The sequence below is a fragment of the Mobula hypostoma genome, chromosome 1, assembly GCF_963921235.1.
Source record: "Mobula hypostoma chromosome 1, sMobHyp1.1, whole genome shotgun sequence".
Classification (NCBI taxonomy): Eukaryota; Metazoa; Chordata; class Chondrichthyes; order Myliobatiformes; family Myliobatidae; genus Mobula; species Mobula hypostoma.
Genome location: NC_086097.1, coordinates 181,034,663 through 181,060,245, shown reverse-complemented (window position 1 = coordinate 181,060,245; position 25,583 = coordinate 181,034,663). Strand labels below are relative to the sequence as shown.

At 43.2% G+C, this 25,583-nt stretch overlaps 1 protein-coding gene across 1 annotated transcript in view; it reads left to right on the top strand.

The window, feature by feature from the left end:
• cdk5 (cyclin dependent kinase 5) overlaps window positions 1-25,583 on the top strand; it is a 75,831-nt gene that overhangs the window by 30,979 nt on the left and 19,269 nt on the right. The window contains exons 6-10 of the mRNA XM_063061028.1: window positions 2,770-2,865; window positions 4,678-4,752; window positions 6,324-6,420; window positions 20,779-20,848; window positions 21,813-21,873. Coding sequence (XP_062917098.1) covers window positions 2,770-2,865; window positions 4,678-4,752; window positions 6,324-6,420; window positions 20,779-20,848; window positions 21,813-21,873 — 399 coding nt within the window. The remainder of the gene's footprint in view (window positions 1-2,769; window positions 2,866-4,677; window positions 4,753-6,323; window positions 6,421-20,778; window positions 20,849-21,812; window positions 21,874-25,583) is intronic.

Here is a 25,583-nt window from a genome sequence, read left to right as displayed (position 1 = left end):
TTGCCTCCTCCACCGTAGCGTAAGTTTTTGTCCCTTCGTCGTAAAAGACTCTCAGCCGAGCTGGATACAGGGTCTGGAATCTGATGTTGTTTTCCTTCAGGACTCTCCGTGTTTCCGTATATTCCTTCCGTCTGGCGAGAATCCCCGGTGCGTAGTCGTGGTCTAAACTGATTTTACAGTTATTCCACATGAAACCTTTCTTTTGCCATGCCCTTTTAAGCACCTCTTCCTTCGTTCTGTAACTGAGAAATCTGACCAGAATCGATCTGGGCTGGGCGCCTGCCGGAGGCTGTGGTGCCAACGCGTGGTGAGCCCTTTCTATCTGTAGATCTTTTGCAGCCGGTATATCAAGGTTCTCTCTAAGTAGCTTCTCCACGAAGGGAATCATCAATCCAGGTTTACCTTCAGTTCCTTCGGGAACTCCATAGATCCTCACATTTTCCCTTCTCAAGCGGCCTTCTTGATCTATTAGTTTCCACTGGAGCTGGTCTTGTAGCTTCAGCATTTCTGCTATCACTTCCTCGGCGTTTTGTAGCTTCTCTTCAATTCCAACAATCCTCGCTTCGGCTTCATCTATCCGCGAGTTAGTTTTAACTATTTCTCCTTTAATATCTTCCAGCTGTTTGCTGTTATCTTGTCGGAACTTGCGAATCTCTCCGAGAATCAAAGACAGAGTCACCGATTCCCCCTCGTTATCTCCGTCCTGGCTTGCCGTGGGGGAGCTAGGCCCGTCGCCTTGCTGCGTCTCTTTATGTTTATCAGCCTTCGGAGCGGACTTTTTAATCTTGTTCTTAGACATCATCCTTGCCCCTTTTATTAATATAGTTATGCAATATTAAGTATTTGTCTAAATTCGATTTTGGGGCAGTTTACCTTCTTTTTTGTCGAGAGACCTTTTCCTTACGCCGCCATTCCCTTGATGACCCGGAAGTCGTGATGTCACTTTCAATGAATTGTGGACCTGTATTTCCAGATCCCTTTGTTCTACCACACTTTCCAGTGCCATTCTACTCACAGTGTTAGACCTATCCTGGTTGATCCTCCCAGAGTGCAGCACCTCACATTTGTCTGCATTAAATTCCACCTACCACCTTTCAGCCCAATTTTCCATCTGGTCCAGATCCTGCTGGAAGCATTTATAGTCTTCCTCGCTGTCCACTACACCCACAATCTTGGCGTCCCCCAAATTTGCTGATTCAGTTAACCACCTTATCATCTAGATCATTGATACAGATGAAAGCAACAAAGGGCACGGCACCAAACCCTGCAGTACTTCACTAGTCACAGGCCTCTACCACTTACTGGCTTCTCCTGCAAAGCCAATGTTTAATCCAATTTACTTCTTCATCTTGAATGCCAAGCAACTGAACCTTCTTGATCTTATTATACTTCAGTGGGAGATCCTCGGGACCGTCACCATGCCGGATGTCAGTGTCATACTATATATAGCATTCCCAGCTGTTGGGATCTCCTTGGCCATTAATGCCCTTGCTTTGACAGAATCTGTATCCTGATCCCTCAGCTTTGCCATTCTTCCAGCTGTGGTTTAAGCAGTTTACATGCTAGGGTGGTTTGCTGGGTTTTGGCTTTGTCAGCTTGTTCATGTGCCGCTGTTAAAGTGACATTTTGCTTTTTTACGATTCTACTTTCTCAGTGAGGGTGGCCATTTGTTGCTCCACTGCCAAATATATGTCATATGTCATTTTGAAAGTGCATAGTAAAATCCAACAGCCGATATCTTTACTTTCCTCCCACTGCGGAAATTATATTAATTAGCAGAATGGTAACCATACCCAGGATGTCACTGCCACTGCTTTCTATCTAGGCTGTCCAGCACATGGGTGGGCAACATGTGGTCATCATATTGGCTACTGATGTCAAATCATAGGTGTTGTCTGTCCACCTTCGTGCCCATTGTGCTGAATCCTGCTGACTATGCCAGTTGGGTTACAAAAATATTTTAAAATGCATTACATTTTCTTTTCTGATTTATCAAAGGGCATTTTGCAAATAATGCGATGATGCCTAAGAGAAGATTCCCCTTTGCACAAAGAAATTGCTTCTTTTTGTACCCTTCAAAACCCCTTGCACAAGTACTGTCTCATGATAAGGCACCATTTGGTACCTGGACCTGCACAATGATTCACCTTCTCTACACAAACTTGCATTCATCATTATCTCCTCTCAAGGTTGTAGACTTAAAATTGTTTTCGAAACAATCAAACTGGTAGGCTAACACCATTTTGTCTTAAAGACTTTCATTCTACATGAGCATATACCAAGGAGGAATCGGATTTAACTTTTTCCTTTAGTTTAGTAAGTAAAAATAATACACTATTCCATCAACCATTGCCAAAGCAGACCTGCTTCTCAGAGGGATTTCCTTATTCTCCTTGTGACCGGCATGGTAGGTAGTTGGCACAGTAACATTGTGGCTAGTGTTACACTTTACAGCACCAATGTTCAAGATTCAGTACCTACCACTGTTTGAAAAGGTTTGTATGTTCTCCTCATGATGTGGTTTTCCTCCAGGTGCTTCAGTTTCTTCCCACATTCCAAAGACCGAAAATAAGTTATGGGCATGCAGTGTTGGTGCCAGAAGCATGATGAGACTTCCGTGCTGCCCCCAACACATCCTTGGACAGTGTTGGTCATTGACGCAAACAACGCATTTCACTGGTTCAATGTATATGTGACAAACAAAGTTCATCTTTAATCTTTACTGCCATGGATCTGTGTAATCATGTCTCCCTTGTTCTCTTCTTGCAGTCATTCATGTATCAGTTGCTGAAAGGATTGGCATTCTGTCACAGCAGGAATGTGCTGCACAGGGACTTAAAACCCCAGAACCTCCTGATCAACAGGGTGAGTCTGAGAATGCTAGACAGAACCTTGGTTCCTGTTAGTGGAGACCGTTCCCCAGGATCTGGAACCTGAAGCCCTTCAGGAAAATCGAGATCCTAGCTGAGATTGAAAGGTGCTACCTTGACGACTTGTGGCTGCTGATGGGATGGGCGAATATACCTTTTCTACAAGAGACTTGATGCTTTCTCTGCAGCGTCAACGACAGAGGGATGACCAGAAACAAAGTTATATAAAATTATGAAAAGCATAGAAAGGGTCTGTTTTTCCAGAGTGAAAATGCCAAGGTTTAAGGTGAGGGGAGTGGAGGGAGAAGTGCCACAGAGAAGGTGATGGAAGTGCACTTAGTAGCAATGTTTAGAGGGACGCATGAACGGGCAAGGAATGGAGGAACACAGACTATGTGCAGGTTAAATTGGCATTATGGTCAGGACAGACATGGTGAGCTGAGAGGCATGTTGCTCTTCTATGCCATCCATGATTTAGTGGGTTGAAGAGTTATTAAGTTTCAGGGTAATCTGAGGTTGGTTGCTGTGGTAAATAAAAATACAAAAGGAGAGAGATTATAAAGGGATTTAAGGGGCAACTTCTTTCAGAAAGAGGGTGGTGGATATATGGAACGAGCTGTCAGAGGACACGGTAGAAGTTAACAATTACAATATTTATTTAATCAAAATTTGGATAAGGTTGTGGATAAGAAATGTTTAATTATTTATTTAGAGATACAGCACAGTACAAGACCCTCCGGCCCCACAAGCCCACACTACCCATTTATACCCATGTGACCAATTAGCCTATCAACTCACATGTCTTTCGAATGTGGGAGGAAACTGGTGCACCCAGAGGAAACGCACATCGTCATGGGAAGAATGTGCAAATTCCTGACAGACAGCGGCAGAATTGGACCTCAGTCACTGGTATTCCAACCCATAAAACCATAATACATAAGAGTAGAATAGGCTATTCAGCCCATCGAGTCTGCTTTGCCATTCCATCATGGCTGATCCCAGTCCCACTCAACCCCATACACCTGACTTCTCACCATATCCTTTGATGCCCTGACCGATCAGGAATCTGTTAACTTCCACAAACTTGGCCTCTACCGCAGCCTGTAGCAGAGCATTCCACAGATTCACCACTTTCTGGCTCAAAAAAATCATCCTTGCCTCCATTCTAAAAAGTTGCCCCTCAATTTTGAGGCTGTGCCCTCTAGTTCTGGGTATCCCCACCATGGGAAACATCCTCTCCGCATCCACCTTATCTAGACCTTTCAACATTCAGTAGGTTTCAGTGAGATTCCCCTCCCCCACCCTAACTTCTAAATTCCACTGAGTACAGGCCCAAAGCTACCAAATGCTCCTCATATGTTAACCCCTTCATTCCCAGAATCATCCTTGTGAACCTCCTCTGGACTGTCTTCAATGACAACACATCCTTTCTGAGATAAGGGGCCCAAAACTGTTGACAATACTCCAAGTACGGCTTGACTAGTGTCTTATAAAGCCAAGCTACTGTGTCGCTCTCAAGAGCATTATGGGTAAAATGTGGGCATATGGGAGTAGCTCAGTTAGGCAAACTAGTCAACATGGATGAGTTGGTCCAAAGGTACTGTTCTAAGTTCTATTACTTTATGATGGACAGAGAAGCAAAGTTAATGTTTCAGGCCAAGGAGCCTTCATCAGCTGTGGCTTTTATGTGAGTGCTTGCTTTGTGCATTCACTTGAGAGTGATATAGGTTCTGACCACAACCTGAGTTCGCCACCTCCCCCCCCCCCAAACACACCCACACTCTCAAGCTGTTTTCTTTCTACACAGAATGGGGAGCTGAAGCTGGCCGACTTTGGGCTGGCTCGAGCATTTGGGATACCTGTCCGATGTTATTCTGCTGAGGTAGGGGAGCAATTTAACTCAGTTTTTCTGGCGTCCAGTGTTATGTTGTTGCACTGTGGGGAGTTGTTATGCATATTTATTCCTTCTCATTCTCACAAGCCATACTGTTATCTCAGACACTTGGTGAGACTGGGAAGGGAGACCCTGAGAACTGAAAAGCAAAGAACCACAGATGCTGTAAATCAGAAATGAAAACGCAAAATACTGGAAATAGTCAGCAGGTCAAGCAGCATCTGTGGATAGAGTGAGAGGGGTAATATTTCAGGTCAATGGCTCTTTAGAACTGCAAACTGTTGAAAAATATGTATGTTCTGAGTAAGTGTCAAAAGGGTCTCCACAGATATCCTCCAACCTGTGGAACATTCCTAGCATACCCTGACCAGTTCTGAAACAAACTGAAAGAGCTGGTTATCTGAATTTGTTGAATTCGTTCTTGAGCCTTGTGAGTTGCAGTGTGCCCAAATGGAGGATGAGGTATTGTTCTTCAAGATTGCACTGGAACAGTTTAAGGAACCAAAAAAGGTCAGACTATTGAGGAGGAAAAGTTACAGATAATTGGAAGCTCATGGTCACTCTTGAGGACTGATTTTTTTCACGAAAGTAATAGAATGGGCCAAAAAGAGAGGCCAAAGTAAGTTAAAAAGTAAAAGTAAGTAAGTTAAAAGTTAAGCTGGAACGTTTAAATTAAAGTAGAAAATACCAGAAACACTCAGCAGGTCAAGCATTATCTATGAAGAGAGAGAAAAACATTAAATGTTTCAGGTCAAAGGTGCTTCATCAGAACAGTTCTGAAACAGTTCTCCAGTGAGAGACCAAGCCAACAATATGTAATGGCAGAATATCGCTGATCTAAAGTACTGAAGGTAAAGCTGGTGACAATTCTGCATCTTCTTCCGCCATCTGACATGTTGGGCATTTACATGGCTTAGTGGATCAGCCCTTCTCTCAAAATATTGTTGATTCAAACCCAATTCTAGACATCTGGGTATAAGCCTAGTGCACACTGAAGTACTGAGGGAGAGTCACACTCTCAGAGGGCCAGTACTGAGGGAGTGCCACACTGTTTGAGAAATACACTGCTGAGGGAGCACTGCACTGTTGGCAGTACTGGGGGAGCACCACACAATCTGAAGGGCATTACTAAGGGAATGCCGCAGCGTCAGAGGGGCAGTACTGAGGGAAAGCCGCACTGTCAGAAGGGCATTACTGAGGGAGCGCTGCACAGTCAGAGGGTTGGTACTGAGGGAATGCCGCAGCGTCAGAGGGTTGGTACTGAGGGAGTGCCGCACAGTCAGGGAGGTACTGAGGGAGCACCATCCTGTAAGAGGTGCGGTCCTGAGGGTGTGCTGTACTGTCAGAAATGCAGTACTAAGTGAATACCACGTTGTCTGAGAGATGCAGTACTAAGGGGGTTCCGTACCACAGGGGCTGCAGCCTTTCACACAGGTGGTTAACGTAGACACCTTCTTAAGCTGACAGTTAAGTTCCTGTGAAGAGCATTTACATTTTCTCACCTGACATGAGGAAGATGAATGGTTGATATGATCTGTACTCCCTTCTGCCTGTTGTAGGTGGTGACGCTGTGGTATCGCCCTCCAGATGTACTGTTTGGTGCCAAACTTTACTCAACGTCTATCGACATGTGGTCAGCAGGTTGCATATTTGCAGGTAACATAGAGCATTCTTCAACTCTACCTTGTCTGCCCACCTCTGCTCAATTAACATTTCTCATCTCCCATGATGCTGAATAGGCAAGTCTAGCCCATGTGCTGCAAGTGGCTGGAGTGTGGTACAGAATGTTCAAGTCACCCTGTTAATGTTACTTAATATTAGTGCCTCAGCAGTTATCATTGATTTACAGCCTTAAATCAAACAACTCATTGCTTTTAACACAGGTTTCAATGAATTTCTGGTCAGGTAATGGTGGAAGGAAGGACATACAGATCAGGTTAAGAACATTGGAGAACTGATAGGCTGAAGCATATTTATTTCAATGCAAGGAGTATTACGAGTAAGGCAGATATAGATCTGATGGAGAGGGATGTAAAGAGGTGAGGGAGCTGAATTACTGATCAGGACGAATGTCACAGTGTTGCCTGGAGGGCTCAGTGAGGTAATTATGGATAATGCTCATGACTCACGAGAGTCAGTGATTCCCAGGTCACTTGGGTCAAAGGTCCATGTGAGTACAGAGTCAAGGCCACAGTCGAAGATGAGCAATTCTGGTGGTGAAGTCAGCAGGGATTGAGAAGGCGAGTAATTTGCAGTTCGACATGTTTCGAGTTGGAGATCCGTGTGGGTGGGAGTCATGAGGACCTGTCACACCCTCAGCCCCAGATTGCCAGGGTCAGGGGTCCATTCAAGTCAGGAAGTTGAAGCCTGAATATCAAACCCATGATCGATGAGTCCTGGAGTCAAGGCATGAAGGTCAAACACATGATTAGCGAATCCTGGGGTTGATATTCAGAGGTGGACGAAGTCCAGAGGAAAAGCCAAAGGTTGAAGTCCAGAGCTCGGAGAGTCCAGAGGTTGAGGCTCTAAGGTCAGGTCTGTGAGTCTGGGCCAAGGACTGGAAGTTGGTGATTGACCCGATGTTGAGAGTCTAGGCCAAGATCTGGAGACCCAGTGGCGGCATATCCTGAAGTTGGAGGCCGAAGTGTGCGCGAGAGGGTCAGTGGCTGGGAGCATGGGAAAGAGGCTTGTTTTGCTGCTGCTGTTCTGCCGAACATTGTGGGCATGTAACGTTGGCTAAGGAATGTGTGGCGAACCTGTGGGTTGCACTCAGCACAGCCTTGGTTGTAAACACAAATGACACATTTCACAGTCTGTTTTGATATACATGTGATAAATAAATCTGACTAGAATCTGAATAAGGGAGGTATAATCACAGAGTTGGGGTTATACTACCATTGGCCTCCCAACAGCCGCTGGGAGATAGAGGAGCAGATATGAAAATGGATTATGGAAATTTCTTTTAAAATGGTACTGTTTCAGTGGGTGATTTATTTCCCCAATATTGATTGTGACTCCCTTGGTGCTAGAAACTTAGATGGGGCAGAATTTGTTCTGTACATCCAGGAAGGTTTAGTGATACAGAATGTAGGCAATCCAACGAGGGAATGGTCTGTACTTGATCATGTATTGGGAAATGAACCAAGCCAGATCAGAGTTTCAGTGGAAGAAGATTTTGGGCACAAATAAGGAAGTTTTCGGAATTCAAAAGAAGTGCTTAATTGGGAAAAGGCTAGTTATCAGGCAGAAACCGGGGAGAGTAAATTTGGAGAGATTGTTATTGGGAAAGTCAACATTTGAAATGTTAGAGACATACAAAGACCAGCTAGTTAGAGGTCAAAGCCAACTTGTTCATGTGAGGAAGAAAGATGAGGATGATGAGGGGTGTTGCAAATTGAAAGACATATAAGGTTTAGGAATCTGAATTTAGATGGGGGACTTAAAGGGTATAATGGAAGCAGGAGAGGACTTAAACAGGGGATCAGAAGGACTGAAAAGTGGCCTTAATCCTTAGCAGGTGGCATTAAGGAGAATGCCAAGGTATTTTATGTATATATTAAAACCAAGAAGGTACCTAAGGAGAGGGTAGGACCTTTCAAAGACAAAATAGGTAATTTGTGCCTGGAACCAGGGGATGAGGGTGAGGTACTAAAGGAGTAGTTTCCATCAGTACTCTTAGCAAGGAGGAGATGTTGAATATCTTGAAGTGAATTAAGGTGGATAAGTCCTTAGTGCCTATTAGAATCTATTCCTGGTTATAGAGAGAGGGAAGAGGGGGGATTGCTAGTCCTTGACAGAGATATTTTTATCTCTTCAGTGACCGTGGCGGGGGGGGGGTGGGGGAGTCCAGAGTACCAGCGTACCAGAGAATAGCCAATGTTGTTTGTCTGTTTAAAAAGCTAAGAAGGGGAATAGAAACAGACCAGTAAATTATACACTAGTGAGACTTATCCCAGTGGTAGAGAAGTTATTGGAGAGAAGATTTTTAGGGAAAGGGACTAGCTGCATCCAGAAAGGCGTGGACTTGCTAGGGATAGTTAGCATGGCTATATGGAAGGTCTTACAAACATGTTTGTATCTTTTTGAAGAGGTACGTAGTTCAGTGCATGGAAGTTCCAATGAGAGAGTGTGTGATACTTGTTCTGAGACAGGGCAGGCAACAGAAGTTTCTGTAGGTGAACACCTTGCATATAATGAGCACAGTTCCATTATTTTCAAAGTAAATCTGCAAAAAGATAGGACTTGTCTGTGGATTGAGATTTTAAATTGGAGAAAGGCCAATTTTGATGTTATCAGAAAGGAGTGGCTGTTTTTTTTGGCAGAGATGTACTTGTTAAGCGGATACTTTCAAAAGTGAAAATTTGAGTTTACAAGCTTGGACGTGCCTGTCGGAATAAAAGGTAAAGATAACAGGTGTCAGGAACCTTCATTTTCAAGAGATATTGAGGCCCTGGTTAAGAGGGAAAAAAAGAGGTGCATAGCAGTTATGGACAGGTAGAAATAAATGAGGTGCTTATAGAGTATAAGAAATGCAAGAGTTTTAGGGGAAGTTACCAGAAAAGTTGATGAAGGCAAGGCGGTGAATGTTGTCTACATGGACTTTTAAGGCATTTGATAAGGTCCTACATGGGAGGTTGGTCAAGATCAAGATGGGAGGTTGGCTGCAGTGGTCAGTGCTATGTGTGTTGTTTGTCATCTATATCAACGATCTGGATGATAATGTGGTTAACTGGATCAGTAAATTTGCAGATGATACCAAGATTGGAGGTGTAGTGGACTGTGACAAAGGCTATCATGGCTTGCAGTGGGGTCTGGACCAGCTGGGAAAATGGGCTGAAAAATGGCAGATGGAATTTAATGTAGAAAAATGAGACATGTTGCACTTCGGGGGGAGCAACCAGAGTAGGTCTTACAGAATGAACAGTAGGCCACTGAGGGGTGTGGTAGAACAAAAGGATCTGGGAATACTGGTCCATAATTAATTGAAAATGGCGTCACAGGTAGATTGGGTCATAAAAAGATGTTTTAGCACATTGGCCTTCATAAACCAAAGTATTGAGTGCAGGAAATGGGATGTTATGTTGAAGTTATCTAAGACATTTTTGAGGCCTAATTCAGAGTATTGTGTGCAGTTTGGTCACCTACCTACAGGAAAGATGTAAGCAAGAATGAAAGAGTACAGAGAAAATTTACAAGCATTTTGCCGGAACTGGAGAATATGAGTTAAGTAGAAAGATTCAACAGGTTAGGACTTTATAGCTTGGAACATAGAAGATTGAGAAGAGATTTGATCGAGGTATACAAAATTATGAGGGATATAGATAGGATAAGTGCAACCAGGCTTTTTCCATTGAGGCTGGTGGGACTACAACTAGAGGTCATGGGTTAAGGATGAAAGGTGAAAAGTTTAAGGGGAACATGAGGGAAGCCTTCACTTAGAGGATGGTGAGAGTATGGAACGAGCTACCAGCGCAAGTGGTATATGCAAACTTATTTCAACATTTAAGAGAAGTTTTGAATAGGTAAATAGAAGCAGGAAACAGAGATAACAGAGTTGGTGATTGGCAAAAGAATTGTAGATAAGACAATGATAAAATATTGTCAATGTTAATAACATCAGCAAATGTAAGGGACATCCTTTGGACTGGACAGCAGCTGTGGTGAGAGAAGCAGTTTGTGGTTCCAGGTAACCAATTGGCACGAATACCAGGGGGAGTAGTGGAGGCAGATATAGTAACATTTAGGAGACATTTAGATGGGTTAATGTTGTCACGTGTACCAAGGTACAGTGAAGGAATTTATTTTGTATGCCATGTAGATCATTTAATTACACAGTGCACTGAAGTAGTGCAGAATACGATAACAGATTGCAGAATCAAGTTACAGTTATAGAAGAGGTGCAGTGCAGGCAAACAATAAAAGACAACGGCAATTATAAGGTAGATTGTGAGGTCGAGAGTATCTTATCGTACTAAAGGACATTTCAATTGCCTGATAACAGCAGGGTAGAGGTTTGGTGGTAGCTTATAGGGTCTTGTATCTTCTACCTGATGGGAGAGGATGAAGAGAGAACGTCTCAGATGGATGGGATCTTTAATTATGGTGACTCTTTACAATTCTTCATTGTGGAAGACACTAGCAGTATGCCAGAAATTTGAGAGTGTCATGAGGCAGAAGTCAGTGTAGTTGCTATTACTAAGGAGAAGGTATTAGGGAAGCTGGAAGGTGTGGAGGTAGATAAGCCACCTAGACCTGGACCAAATGGACTACACTCCAGGGTTCTGAAAGAGGTAGCTGAAGAGATTGTGGAGGTATTAGTAACGATCTTTAAAGAATCACTAGATTCTGGAATGGTTCCAGAGGACGGAAAAATTGCAGATGTTACTTCACTCTTCAAGAAGGGAGAGAGGCAGAAGAAAGGAAACTATAGGTCAATTAGTCTGACCTCAGTGATTGGGAAGATGTTGGAGATGATTATTAAGGATGGGGTCTCAGGGTACTAGGAGACAAGCAATAAGGCTTACACCAGAAGTGAGCAGCAAATTTATTAGAATGGAATTGGACACTGGTGTGGCTGTTTCAGTCATTCTACAAAGTGAGTTTGAACAACGTTTCAAATATACTAAACTGAAGCCTGCAGATATCCACCGAAGAACTTATACAGCAGAAAAGATAACTCCCGTGGGAATGACATTTGTAACAGAAAAATACAACAACCAACAAGCCACATTGGGTTTGTATGTGGTAAAACCGGGACAGACAGCATTATGGGGCTGTGATTGGCTGAGACAATTACTACTTGATTGGAGATCCATCCACCATTTGCAATAGAGTCAACTGAATACAAATTAAGAAAGGTACTGGATAATGCCACAGCAGTGTTCTAGGATGGCATTGGAAAACTCAGACATGTCAAGGGTAAAATACTGTTAAATGAAAATGCCACACCCAAGTTTCACTAAGCCCATCTTTTTCCCTATACCGTCCTTGATAAAGTAGCCAGTGTGCTAGATCACGGGAAGGCTAAAGGAATTCTTTCCAAGGTTGAGTTGAGCCTATGAGCAATGCCAGTGGTCCCAGTAGCTAAGAAGAATGATGGGTCTATAAGGATTTATGGTGATTTTAAGGTCACCATCAACCCAGTACTGAAAGTAGATCAATACCCTCTGCCCAGGATAGAGAATATCTTTCCAAATCTTTCAGGAGGGAAGCATTTCAGCAAAGTGGACTTAGCTGAGGCCTCCTACAGATGGAGATGGAAGAATGGTCCTAAGTGTTTCTCACCATAAACACTCAGAAAGGGCTTTACCGTTATAATAAGTTTACTTTTGGAGTAGCATCTGCACCTGCACTTGCATTCTGGCAGAAAGCTATGGACTGGGTGCTGCGAGGCTGTGTATGATTAATTCATTGTTACCGGTAAGGATGACGAGGAATGTCTCCAAAATCTCCAAGTTAGTGTTAAAAAGATTAGAAGATTATGGGCTCAGAACATGATGCAATGAGTGTGAATTCTTTAAACCAACCAACACTTACTATGGTTGCACATTGATGCACAAGGATCATACAAGTGTGCTGAGAAAATTCAAGTAATGGTGGATGCCCCAAGGACAAAGAACATGTCACAGTTGCAGTCCTTTTTAGGATTTGTCAATTACTATAAAAGGTTCCTGCCAAACCTGGCTACTGTACTCCACCTGCTGAACTCATTACTGCAGATTGGAAAGAAATGGCAATATGAGGTGGCTTTCTAAGAGGCAAAGGAAATTGCGACATCAGACACTAAACTCACACATTATGCTCTATATTGTCCTGTGAGATTATGAACAGATGGACTGAGTATATTCAGGAATTGTTTGAAGATGATCAAGGCGAAAAACCAGAAATTAAGAAAAACATTGAAGGTCCAAGTTTTTAAAAATCTGAAGTTCGTAATGCAATAAATAAGGTGAAGAAAGGAAAGGCAGCGGGTCCTGATGAATTAGTAATAGAACAAATTATTGCCCTTGAAGATTATGGAATTGAAAAACTTACTGATTTAATCAATAACATTTATGAGACTGGAATAATACCAGAAGAGGTGAAAAAAAATCAGTATTTATCACTCTTCCTAAGAAACCTGGAGCAATAGAATGTGAATTACATAGGACCATAAGTTTAATGAGTCATATCACCAAGATACATCCAAGAATTTTGATGACAAGAGCTAAAAGTAAGATACAAGCTGAAATAGGTAAAGAACAATGTGGTTTTGTGAAAGTCAAAGGTACAAGAAACACAATATTGATGTTAAGGATACTATCAGAATGAGCTATTCAAGTGCAAAAAGATTTGTTTGTTTTATCGACTACACAAAAGCATTTGATAAAGTGAAGCACAATAAGTTATTTGAAATATTACAGGAAACTCTAGATCTAGGTTTGAAAGACCTCCGCCTAATCGGAAATCTGTACTGGGAACAAACTGCTGCTGTAAGAATAGATGGAGAAGTGAGTCAGTTTACGAAAATCAAGAGAGGTGTTAGACAAGGGTTTATTTAATGTGTACAGTGAAACAATATTACAAAAAATAAGAGACATCTTGGGAATCAAAGTTGGTGAAAACATCAATAATTTCAGATATGCAGATGACACTGTGTTAATTGCAAGTATAGAGGAAGAACTACAAAACTTAATTGATATAGTTGTTGAAGAAAGTGAAAAAATGGGTCTGTCTATCAATTGCAAAAAGACAGAATGTATGGTGATATCCAAAAAGAAGGAGAATCCTATCCGCAGGTTGAGAATAAACGGGGAAGACATAAAACAAGTACAGAACTTCTGCTACTTAGGAAGCTGGGTGACATCAGATGGCAGGTGCGGCATGGACATCAAAAGAAGAATAGGGATGGCAAAAGACACCTTTACGAGAATGAAGAATATACTGACAAATACTAAACTAGGCATGACAACCCACCTCAGAGTACTGAAATGTTACATCTATCCAGTTATGTTACATGGCTCAGAATGTTGGTCAATATCTAGTAACATGAAAAAACTAATTGAAGCAGCAGAGATGTGGTTTTTGAAGAGGATGCAAAGAATATCATGGACGAAACGAATATCTAATGAGGATGTCATGAACAGAGCAAACACAATAAGAGAATGTATGAGATCATGAAAAGGCAATGTAATTTCATTGGATATGTGATTAGGAAAGAGGGGTTAGAATGAACAGTAATTATGGGAAAGATTGAAGGGAAGAAAGCAAGAGGAAGACAAAGACGAACGATGATGGAGACAGCAGCCAGAGAACTGGAAATGAATACCAATGAATTGATCCACTTGACCCGACACAGGAGTGTGTGGGCCATGGCTGTCAAAGCTTAAACTAGGCATGGCACCTGATGATGATTGTCCAGTGAAGCTTGACTGTGATGCTTTGCATTATGGTATAAGTGCAGACATGTCACATGCTATGAGTGATGGAAGTGAACGACCCATTCGCATCATGTTCACTTACTGCTGCAGAGAAAAGTTATGCACAGATTGGCAGAGAAACCTGGAGTCTGGCTTGGGTTGTAAAACCTTTCAACCGCGACTTGTGTGGGAGAGAGTTACTGATCATCAACCTTTGGTGTCTATTGTCTATCCACAGAATGGTGTTACACTAACAGCAGCAGCACGAATACAGAGATGGGCTCTGTTTCTTGGAGAACACAATTACAAAATCGAATTCAAGAGGACAAGTAATCATAGATTATGATGGATTGTCCCGTTTACCCTTGGTAAAAGAAATACCTGAAAAATTTACAAAAGAGGACACTCCTCTTGACGTATTCTCCTTAATACAAATCAAACATTTCCCTATAATGGCGGAGGATATTGGAACGGAAACCAGAAAAGACCCCACACTGTCTCAAGTCTATATGGCAACCCAAAACGGCTGGAATACACTGCAGAAATTCCAGTTCCCTCATTTTTACCAGCATGAGGATGAACTTGCCCTTGATGGGGGTTACCTTATGTGAGGATTGAGGGCTGTTGTACCATCCAAGCTGAGAGCTAAAGTGTTCAAGGAGCTTCATTCCAGCCATCTGGACATGGTTAATATGAAAGCGTTGGCTCAAATACTTGTCTGGTGGCCTGGGATAGATCAGCAGATTAATCACTGTTTGGGTACCAGCACACCCAGAAAATGTCAAGTGCAGCGCCTCTCCATCACTGGGAATGACCTCCATTGCCCTGACAGAGGATTCAGGTGGATCTTGCCAGACTATCATTGGAACAAATTTCTTGATAGTAGTGGATACAGCTACAAAGTGGCCAGAAGTGTTCCCAATAGCTGTTGAGAAGTGTCTTTTCAAGGACTGGTGTTCCGCAACACTTGGTCATTGACAGTGGACCACGGTTTGTTGTGGAACAGTTTCAGTCATTCCTACAAATGGCTTGACGGAAAGCTTTGTCCAGAATCTAAAGAATACTCTCCGAGTAATGTCAGCAGAACAAACTACACTAACACTATATTAGAAGCTTGCCACTTTCCTCCTTGCATATCACAATGCAGCACACTCCACAGCTAACAACTCATCAGCTATGCTGTTCCTGGTTCATCCCTTGCACTCATGCTTGGACCTGCTAAAACCCAACTCAAAAGGAGTATTGAGATACTCAGCAGGACAAACAGCTGAGACAAATTGAAAGCTCCGTAAATAAGAAGGTTGGATGTTTTACTTCTGGACACACAGTCTTGGCAAGGGACTACAGAAGTAATCAAAAGTGGGTACTTGGAAAAATTAAAGACAGAACTCGACCACTCTCTTAAACAGTGGAGGTTACATTTGATGTCATTTGGAGATAACACATCGATAAAGAGAACAGAGTCAATTGTTAGAAAGAAAGGTGTTCATTGCTGTCAGTGTTGTGTGTTGAATATTTCAGTAATGTTTAGGTAACCTTGTAAACATTTTGTTTGATTAAGCATTCTATGTTGTTTATGTAATTCAGTTTGAGTTTTACACAGAGGTATGTGAATGGCATTTGTCTTTACGCAACAATCCGTATGTGCATGCCTCACTGAAAGAGAAACTAAGCATGCACAAGTAAGCTGATTCCTGGTTTTTCTTCTGCTTGGTTTTAGAGTTACATAATATATCACATACTTGAGAATATTGTGAGCAGTTTTGGGTTCCCTATCTGAGAAAAGATGTGGTGGCATTGGAGGGGGGGTCCAAAGGAGGTTCACAAGAATGAAAGGGTTAACATATGAGGTGTATTTGATAGTTCTGGGTCTGTACTTGCTGGAGTTCAGAAGAATGAGGAGGGATCTCATTAAAACCTATCAAATATTGAAAAGCTTAGATATGAGTGGATGTAGAGAGAATGTTTCCTGTAGCAGGTGAGTCTAGGATCAGAGGACGTAGTCTTAGAATAGAGAGACATCCGTTTAGAACAGAGATAAGGAGGAATTTTTTTACCGGAGGGTGGTGAATCTTTCGAATTCATTGCCATGGACAATTGTGGAGGCCAAGTCATTCAGTATATTTAAAGCAGAGGTTGGTAGGTTCTTGATGAGTCAGTGTGTCAAAGTTGAAGGGGAGAATGCAGGAGAGTGGGATTGAGAGGGTTAATAATATATCAGCCATGATGGAATGGCGGAGCAGACTTGATGGGCAGAATGTCCTAACTCTGCTCCTATGTTTTATGTCTTGTTTAAGTCTTACCAAGGCAATAAGATGTGCAGACAGTCTATGGACTGGTTCCTGTGATGTGTTGAGCTATGTACATGGATAGGAAAGGTTCATAAGGATATGGGCCAAATGGAGGTGAGAAGGACCAACTTGGTTACCTTGGTTATCCTGAACAAGTTGGACCGAAGGGCCTGCTTCCAGATTGTTTTACTCTTTGACTCTATTCAACCTTTGGCCAGTGACAATAAGTGAATTGTAATTTGGAACTTCAAAAGTATTTAATTGGAGAGCTGTCTCAAAGTATTGGGGAAGAGCAGTCGGCTGAATGTTGTGTGTGTAATGCTTTAATAAAAATTGAATCTTAACGTCCTCAAACCAATGTATGCAGGGTAAAACTAAATGACTGCCTGTGGACTGTGTTCCACAGTATCCCATTCGAGGGACAAGGAAGCTGGTGGAATGGTTGAGGCGGGAGTGAAGAGAAGAGAAAAAGATGAAGCAGACACAATCATAGAACAATGCAGTACAAATTCAATCCATCCAGTTAATGAAGTTCATGGTGCCCACCCAGTTAGTTCCAATTTGCTGTGTTCGGCCCATATCCATCTAAGCCCTGACCCTCCATGTACCTATCAAAGTGCTTCATAAATTATACTATTGTACCTGCCCCAACTACCTCCTCTATACTTTGTTCCATACACTTGTCATTTTTGTGTGAAAAATGTTACCACTCTTGCCCTGAACAGATGCCCTTAATTTTGGATTCCCCAACCACAGAGAAAAGTGTTGTCATCCATTTTATCCCTGCCCCTCATAATTTTATAAACCTCTATAAGGTTGCCCCCTCATTCTCCTACGTCCATGGGAATTAAGACCTAGCTTGGTCACCTCTCCCTATAACTCATACCTAGTCTTGGTAACATTCTCAAAAAATCTTTTCTTCACTCTTTACAGTTTAACAAGGTACACAAAACTGTACACAGTACTCCATACAACACACACAAATTGCTGGAGGAACTCTGCAGGCCAGGCAGCATCTATGGAAAAAAGTACAGTCGACATTACTCCATACATGATCTCACCAATGACTTACAGCTGCAACATTTTGTCCCAACTCTTGTACATAAAGAATATAAAATTTTAATTTGATGGAAAGACAGTTGACCTGAAACTTGGACTTTGTTTCCTTCACAAGGAAATCCTACTGCAGGGATGCTGTTTTATTTCAGATTTTCAGAATCTGCAGTTGTGATTTTTATTGGACTGATTGATATTGCAAGCAAAATGCTGAACCAAACAAGTTTATCCTATGTGAGAATAAAGTGCCCTTTACTACATTTTCTGTAGTTTGTGAAGTGATTGGATTTGACATGAAATCTCCACAGCATTTCTGTTAACAAAATCTCCACAGCTTTTCTGGCGACAATGCGAGAGGGAGGATAGGCAGGTGATAGAGAAGGGACGCACTCAGACCAATGGTTTGAGATGTGTCTATTTTAATGCAATGAGTATTATGAACAAAGTGGGTGAACTTAGAGCGTGGATCAGTACTTGGAACTATGATGTTGTGGCCATTACAGAGACTTGGATGGCTTAGGGGCAGGAATGGTTATTTCGAGTGCCAGACTTTAGATGTTTCAGAAAGGACAGGGAGGGAGGCAAAAGAGGTGGGGACGTGGCACTGTTGATCAGAGATAGTGTCATGGCAGCAGAAAAGGAGGAACACATGGAGGGATTGTCTGCAGAGTCTCTGTGGGTAGAAGTTAGAAACAGGAAGGGGTCAATAACTCTACTGGGTGTTTTTTATAGACCACCCAATAGTAACAGGGACATTGAGGAGCAGATAGGGAGACAGATTCTGAAAAGTGTGATAATAACAGGGTTGTTGTGGTGGGAGATTTTAGTTTTCCAAATATCAATTGGCATGACCCTAGAGCACGGCGTTTCGATGGGGAGGAGTTAGTTAGGTGTGTTCCAGAAGGTTTCTTGACACAATATGTAGATAAGCCTACAAGAGGAGAGGCTGCACTTGATCTGGTATTGGGAAATGAATCTAGTCAGATGTCAGATCTCTCAATGGGAGAGCATCTTGGAGATAGATATCACAATTCTATCTCCTTTGCCATAGCATTGGAGAGGGAAAGGAACAGACAAGTTAGGAAAGCATTTAATTGGAGTAAGGGGAAATATGAGGCTATCAGGCAGGAACTTGTAAGCATAAACTGGGAACCGATATTCTCAGGGAAAAGTACGGAAGAAATGTGGCAAATGTTCAGACGATATTTGCGTGGAGTTCTGCATAGGAACGTTCCAATGAGACAGGGAAAGGATGGTAGAGTACAGGAACAGTGGTGTTGTAAATCTAGTCAAGAAGAAAAGAAGAGCTTACGATAGGTTCAAAAAACTAGGTAATGACAGAGATCTGGAAGGTTATAAGGCTAGCAGCAGGAAGGAGCTTAAGAAAGAAATTAGGAGAGCCAGAAGGGGCCATGAGAAGGCCTTGGCGGTTAAAATTAAGGAAAACCCCAAGGCATTCTACAAGTATGTGAAGAGCAAGAGGATAAGACGTCAGAGAATAGAACCGATCAAGTGAGACAGTGGAAAAGTGTGTATGGAACCAGAGGAGATAGCAGAGGTACTGAATGAGTACTTTGCATCAGTTTTCACTATGGAAAAGGATCTTGGCAATTGTAGGAATGACTTACAGTGGACTGAAAAGGTTGAGCATATAGATATTAAGAAAGAGGATGTGCTGGAGCTTTTGGAAAGCATCAAGTTGGATAAGTTCCTGGAACCGCACAAGGTGTACCCCAGGCTACTGTGGGAGGTGAGAGAGGAGATAGTTGAACCTCTGGCAATGATCTTTACATCATCACTGGGGACAGGAGAGGTTCTAGAGGATTGGAGGGTTGTGGATGTTGTTCCATTATTCAAGAAAGGAAGTAGAGATAGCCCAGGAAATTATAGACCAGTGAGTCTTAATTCAGTGGTTGGTAAGTTGATGGAAAAGATCCTGAGAGGCAGGATTTATGAACATTTGGAGAGGCATAATATGATTAGGACTAGTAAGCATGCTTTGTCAAGGGTAGGTCGTGCCTTACACGCCTGATTGAATTTTTTGAGGATGTGACTAAACACATTGATGAAGGCAGAGTAGCAGATGTAGTGTATATGGATTTCATCAAGGCATTTGACAAGGTACTCCATGCAAGGCTTAATGAGAAAGTAAGGAGGCATAGGATCCAAGGGGACATTGCTTTGTGGATCTAGAACTGGCTTGCCCACAGAAGGTAAAGAGTGGTTGTAGACGGATCATATTCTGCATGGAGATAGGTGACCAGTGGCGTGCCTCAGGGATCTGTTCTGGGACCCCTACTCTTCGTGATTTTTATAAATGACCTGGATGAAGAAGTGGAGAGATGGGTTGGTAAATTTGCTGGTGACACAAAGGTTGGAGGTGTTGTGGATAATGTGCAGGGCTGTCAGAGGTTACAGCGGGACATTGATAGGTTGCAAAACTGGGCTGAGAAGTGGCAGATGGAGTTCAACCTAGATAAGTGTGAGGTGGTTCATTTTGGTAGTTCAAATATGATGACAGAATATAGTATTAATGGTAAGACTCTTGGCTGTGTGGAGGATCAGAGGGATCTTGGGATCTGAGTCCTTAGGACACTCAAAGCTGCTGTGCAGTTAGTCTCTGTGGTTAAGAAAGCATACGGTGCATTGGCCTTCGTCAACTTTGGAATTGAGTTTAGGAGCTGAGAGGTAATGCTGCAGCTATATAGGACCCTGGTCAGACCCCACTTGGAGTACTGTGCTCAGTTCAGGTTGCCTCACTATAGGAAGGATGTGGAAAACATAGAATGGGTGCAGTGGAGATTTACAAGGATGTTGCCCGGATTGGGGAGCATGCCTTACGAGAATAGGTTGAGTGAACTTGGCCTTGTTTCCTTGAAGCGACGTAGGATGAGAGGTGACCTGATAGAGGTGTATAAATTGATGAGAGGCATTGATCGTGTGGCTAGTCAGAGGCTTTTTCCCAGGGCTGAGATGGCTAGCATGAGAAGGCACAGTTTTAAGGTGCTTGGATGTAGGTACAAAGATGTCAGGCGCAAGTTTTTTACGCAGAGAGTGGTGAGTGCATGGAATGGGCTGCAGCGACGGTGGTGGAGGCAGATACAATGGGGTCTTTTAAGAAACTCCTGGACAGCTACATGGAGCATAGACAAATAGAGGGCTGTGGGTAACCCTGGGTAATTTCTAGGGTAAGGAAATGTTCAGCAGAGCTTTGTGGGCAGAAGGGTCTGTATTGTGTTTTCTATGTTTCTAAATCATTTCTGTTTCAGAGTTGGCAAATGCTGGAAGGCCTCTATTCCCTGGGAATGATGTGGATGATCAGCTGAAGAGAATTTTCCGATATCCTTTTAAAATTCCATGCCTTTAGCTACATGTGGAAGATTTCAGCAACGTACTCTGCATTGGGGTCATGCACCAGCAATCTGAGTTCAGTTCTGCCATTGTCTGTAAGGAGTTTGCCCATTCTCCATGTGACCTCATGAGTTTCTTCTGGATGATCTGGTTTCCTCCCACATTCCAAAGACATATGGTTTTGTCTTTGGAAAAAAGATTCCATGGTTATACTTGGACATCGCTGGCCTGTTACTGTGCTGTATCTCTAAGTAAATCTCTTTATTGTACAAAACACCCTGAGTAAGAGGAATCATTCTGAAGCTTGAGGACGGCTAGTACAGGTTTTGAGAAGGATTTTAAAGGAGGCCGATAAGAGGAGAGTGGTCATGGGGCTTGTCGCACTTAAGGGGTGATCAGAGAGCAGAACTGATGGTATTGGCTCAAAAAGCTAGCTACACTTAAAGTTAATAAATCACTGGTCTGGGGAAAAATATCCTAAGTTGCCAAAGGAGAATAGGGTGGAATTGCAGAGATATTGACCATAGTCTTTCTGACTGTGTCAAAAGACAGGAGGTGTAATGTTACACCCATGTTCCAGAAGGGTGTAGGGATAAACCAGAAACTGCAGGTCAGTTAGCATAACCTTGTCACTGGGAAAATATAGGTATGATAATCAGAGGCAGAAGTCTGCGTCACTGGGGCAAAAGTTGCTTGGTTGATTGTTAAATGTGTAGTGTGTTCAAATAACAGGATAATTTTTTTTGGTGGGAAAACGAGGTAAGTACAGTTGACTTGGTACATGTGGCATTCATGTATGACCATCAAAACCTTATTACTATTCCACTCGCTCTCTCACTCTGCCCACCCTTCTTGTTTGCTCTGTCTGCTAAAACTCACCCCTACTTCCCATTATCTTCCACACCTTGTCCACATTACTCTCAGCTCCCTGAACTTTCCTTGACACTTTCACCTTGCTGGGAACCCCAACAGAGGAACAGTGGCCGACTATGACCAAGCTTCCCGATTACAAGGTGAGTGCAAGTTTCTCTGCAATTGTCTGCCGCCTTCTCCCTGACCAGGCAGAATTGAAGAGTGATCTTATGCTGAGCTCTGTCATGAAGGGATGTGTCCAATGTTAAACAGACCATGCAAACATTTTAAGATGGATTAGACACATGGATAAACAGAGCTCATGAAGTGGAAAGGTGGGGCTTAGGATGAGAACATAGAATAGTACAGCACAGTATGGGTCCTACAGCCAATGATGTTGTGCCACCCTTTTAATCCATTCCAAGATCAATCTAATCCTTCCCTCTTATATTGCCCTCCATTTCTCTTTCATCCATGTGCCTATCTAAAAGTCTCTTAAATGTCCCTTGTGTACCTGACACCTGACAGTGTGTTCCATGCACCCACCATTCTTGGATAGTTTTAGGCCAGAAGTAATTTACTTTATACTTTATTGTCGCCAAACAATTGATACTAGAATGTACGATCATCACAGCAATATTCGATTCTGCGCTTTCCGCTCCCTGGATTACAAATCGATAGTAAATATTAAAAATTTAAATTATAAATCATAAATAGAAAATAGAAAAATGGAAAGTAAGGTCGTGCAAAAAAACTGAGAGGCAGGTCCAGATATTTGGAGGGTACGGCCCAGATCCGGGTCAGGATCCGTTCAGCAGTCTTATCACAGATGGAAAGAAGCTGTTCCCAAATCTGGCCATATGAGTCTTCAAGCTCCTGAGCCTTCTCCCGGAGGGAAGAGGGACAAAAAATGTGTTGGCTGGGTGGGTCGTGTCCTTGATTATCCTCGCAGCACTGCTCCGACAGCGTGTGGTGTAAACTGAGTCCAAGGATGGAAGATTGTTTTGTGTGATGTGCTGCGCTGTGTTCACTCACGATCTTCTGCAGCTTCTTCCAGTCTTGGACAGGACAACTTCCATACCATTTTGTGATGCACCCTAGAAGAATGCTTTATACGGTGCATCTATAAAAATTAGTGAGGGTTTTAGGGGACAGGCCAAATTTCTTTAGTTTTCTCAGGAAGTAAAGGCGCTGGTGGGCCTTCTTGGCAGTGGACTGTGCTTGGTTGGACCAAGTCAGGTCGTTTGTGATATTGACTCCGAGGAACTTGAAGCTTTTGACCTGTTCCACTTGCGCACCACCGATGTAAATGGCGTTGTGTGGTCCGCTACTCCTTCTGAAGTCAACAACCAATTCCTTTGTCTTGCTGACGTTGAGGGATAGGTTATTGTCTTTGCACCATGCCACCAGGTTCTTAATTTCCTCTCTGTACTCAAACTCATCATTACCCAAGATACGGCCTACAGTTGTGTCATCAGCAAACTTATGAATTGAGCTTGATGGAAACTTGGCTACACAATCATGGGTGTACAGTGAGTACAGCAGGGGGCTGAGTACACAGCCTTGTGGGGCACCGGTGCTCAGAGTGATTGTAGAGGAGAGCTTGTCCCCTATTTTTACAGCCTGGGTCCTGTCTGTGAGGAAGTTGAAGATCCAGCTGTAGATCTGAGTGCTAAGGCCCAGGTTCCGGAGCTTAGGAATCAGTTTATTTGGAATGATGGTATTAAAGGCAGAGCTGTAGTCAGTGAAAAGGGCCAGAGAGATGGCATCTGCCGTTGACCTGTTGCTCCGGTAAGCGAATTGCAAAGCGTCAAGGTTGACCGGTAGGCTGTGGTTGATGTGTGCCATAACCAATTGCTCGAAACACTTCATAGCAATTGATGTCAGAGCCACCGGTCGATAGTCATTCAGGCATGCCACCTTGCTCTTCTTCGGCACTGGGATTATTGTTGCCTTCTTAAAACACGAGGGGATCTTAGACTGATGCAAGGAGGAGTTGAAGATGTCAGCAAACACTCCAGCTCGCTCGCTTGCACAGGCCTGGAGAACCCATCCCGGGACGCCATCTGGGCCCATTGCCTTCCTTGGCAGATGAATTGCAGATAAATTGGCTGAATGTGGCAGATGATAATCTAAATCTAATATGGGGGAATGTGATACCCTTTGGCAGAGAGTGAAAAATAGTAGGAATAGTTGGGTTTGTGTATGCATGAATCTTTGAAAGTAGCTGCAAAAAAAAACAAGTGCTGTAGAAACTCAGTGGATGAGGCAGCATCTGTGGCAAGAAATGGACGTTCGACGGTTTTGGTAGAGGCCCTCCAGCTGGACTGACAGATAAATGGGAGGTGGACAGTAAAAAGAGGTAAGGGGTAGGGTGATTGGTGGATCAAGAGCTGGCAGGTGATAGATCTAGGTGAAGTGGGGTTCATTGGCAGATGGAGTTATGTGAGAAGGGAAAGATGGAGGTAGCGATAGAGTCTGGGAAGTGATAGGCGGGGGCAACAAAGCACTCTAACAACTTGATTTTGTTCCAACTCTAACTGTTGTGTTTCCTTAAAGGCAGGCCTTGTTGCGAAGACATTCGTAAGTAGAGGTTAGAGTACAATACAGGTGTCCCCCGCTTTTCAAACGTCGCTTTACGAAGCCTCACTGTTACGAAAGACCTACATTAGTTACCTGTTTTCGCTAACAGAAGGTGTTTTCACTGTTACGAAAAAAGGCAGCGCATGAGAAAAAGCAGCGTGCACCCCAAGCAGACACTTCTCCCCCGGATTCGGAACTGCATTCTAGCCGGCATTGCTTAAACACGTGCCTGTGAGCAGCCATTAGCAAGATGAGTTCTAAGGTATCAGAAAAGCCTAAAAGAGCTCGTAAGGGTGTTACACTTAGCGTAAAACTAGACATAATTAAGCGTTTCGATCGTGGTGAACGAAGTAAAGACAAAGTGAGTTTGGCTTTGGACGTTGTGATGTTGAAGAGGTTTTGGCATCCTGTGACCAAGAGCTGATAGGTGAAGAGCTGATGCAGTTGGAAGAGGAAAGGATAACAATCAAAACCGAATGCAGTAGCGAACAGAGCGAAAGTGAAGTCGTCCAGGAACTGAACGTGAAGCAACTGCGTGAGATTTTCTCTGCAATGATAAAGTACGACTTTAATTTTGGAAGGGTACGTCGGTTTAGGGCATATTTGCAAGATGGTTTGAGTGCTTACAAAGAACTGTATGATAGTACAATGCACGAGGCTCGCAGTCAATCATACTGTTGTTTTTCAAGCCTTCCACATTGGCCACAGCAGACAAACTTTGACCTTTGACATCGCGGCAGGCAGATGTAGAAGAAGATGACCTGCCTGCTCTAATGGAAGCAGACGACGATAAGATGACACCTCAGTGTCCCACCACCCCAACCCCCGGGACGCGGACAGATACCGATTCGCGGAGAATGCAGCGGTAGCCGGAGCACACCCAGCACATCTTTAAGAAAAAAAGCCGAAATAAACAAGTAATTAATTAGGTGCCACCCGACACATAAATGTCGGCCCAGATCAGAGGCAATTGCCGATTGTGTCGCCTCTGATCTGGGCCGCCATTTACGTGCCGGGCAGCACCTAATTAATTAGCTTGTTTATTTTGGCTTTTTTCTTAAAGATGTGCTGGGTGCGTCCCGGCTACTGCTGTACCCCTGCATGCTTTGCGGATCGGGATCGGTCGGCGGCCGGGAGGTTGGGGACCACTGCACCACCCCAACCTCCAACGACTCAGCCTAACACACCATCATCAGTGTGCTTGGTGCTGTCTTCCCGATTCCAGTAAGTGATACTACACTGTACATACATTATTTCTACTTTATATAGGCTGTGTATTTTTATGTGT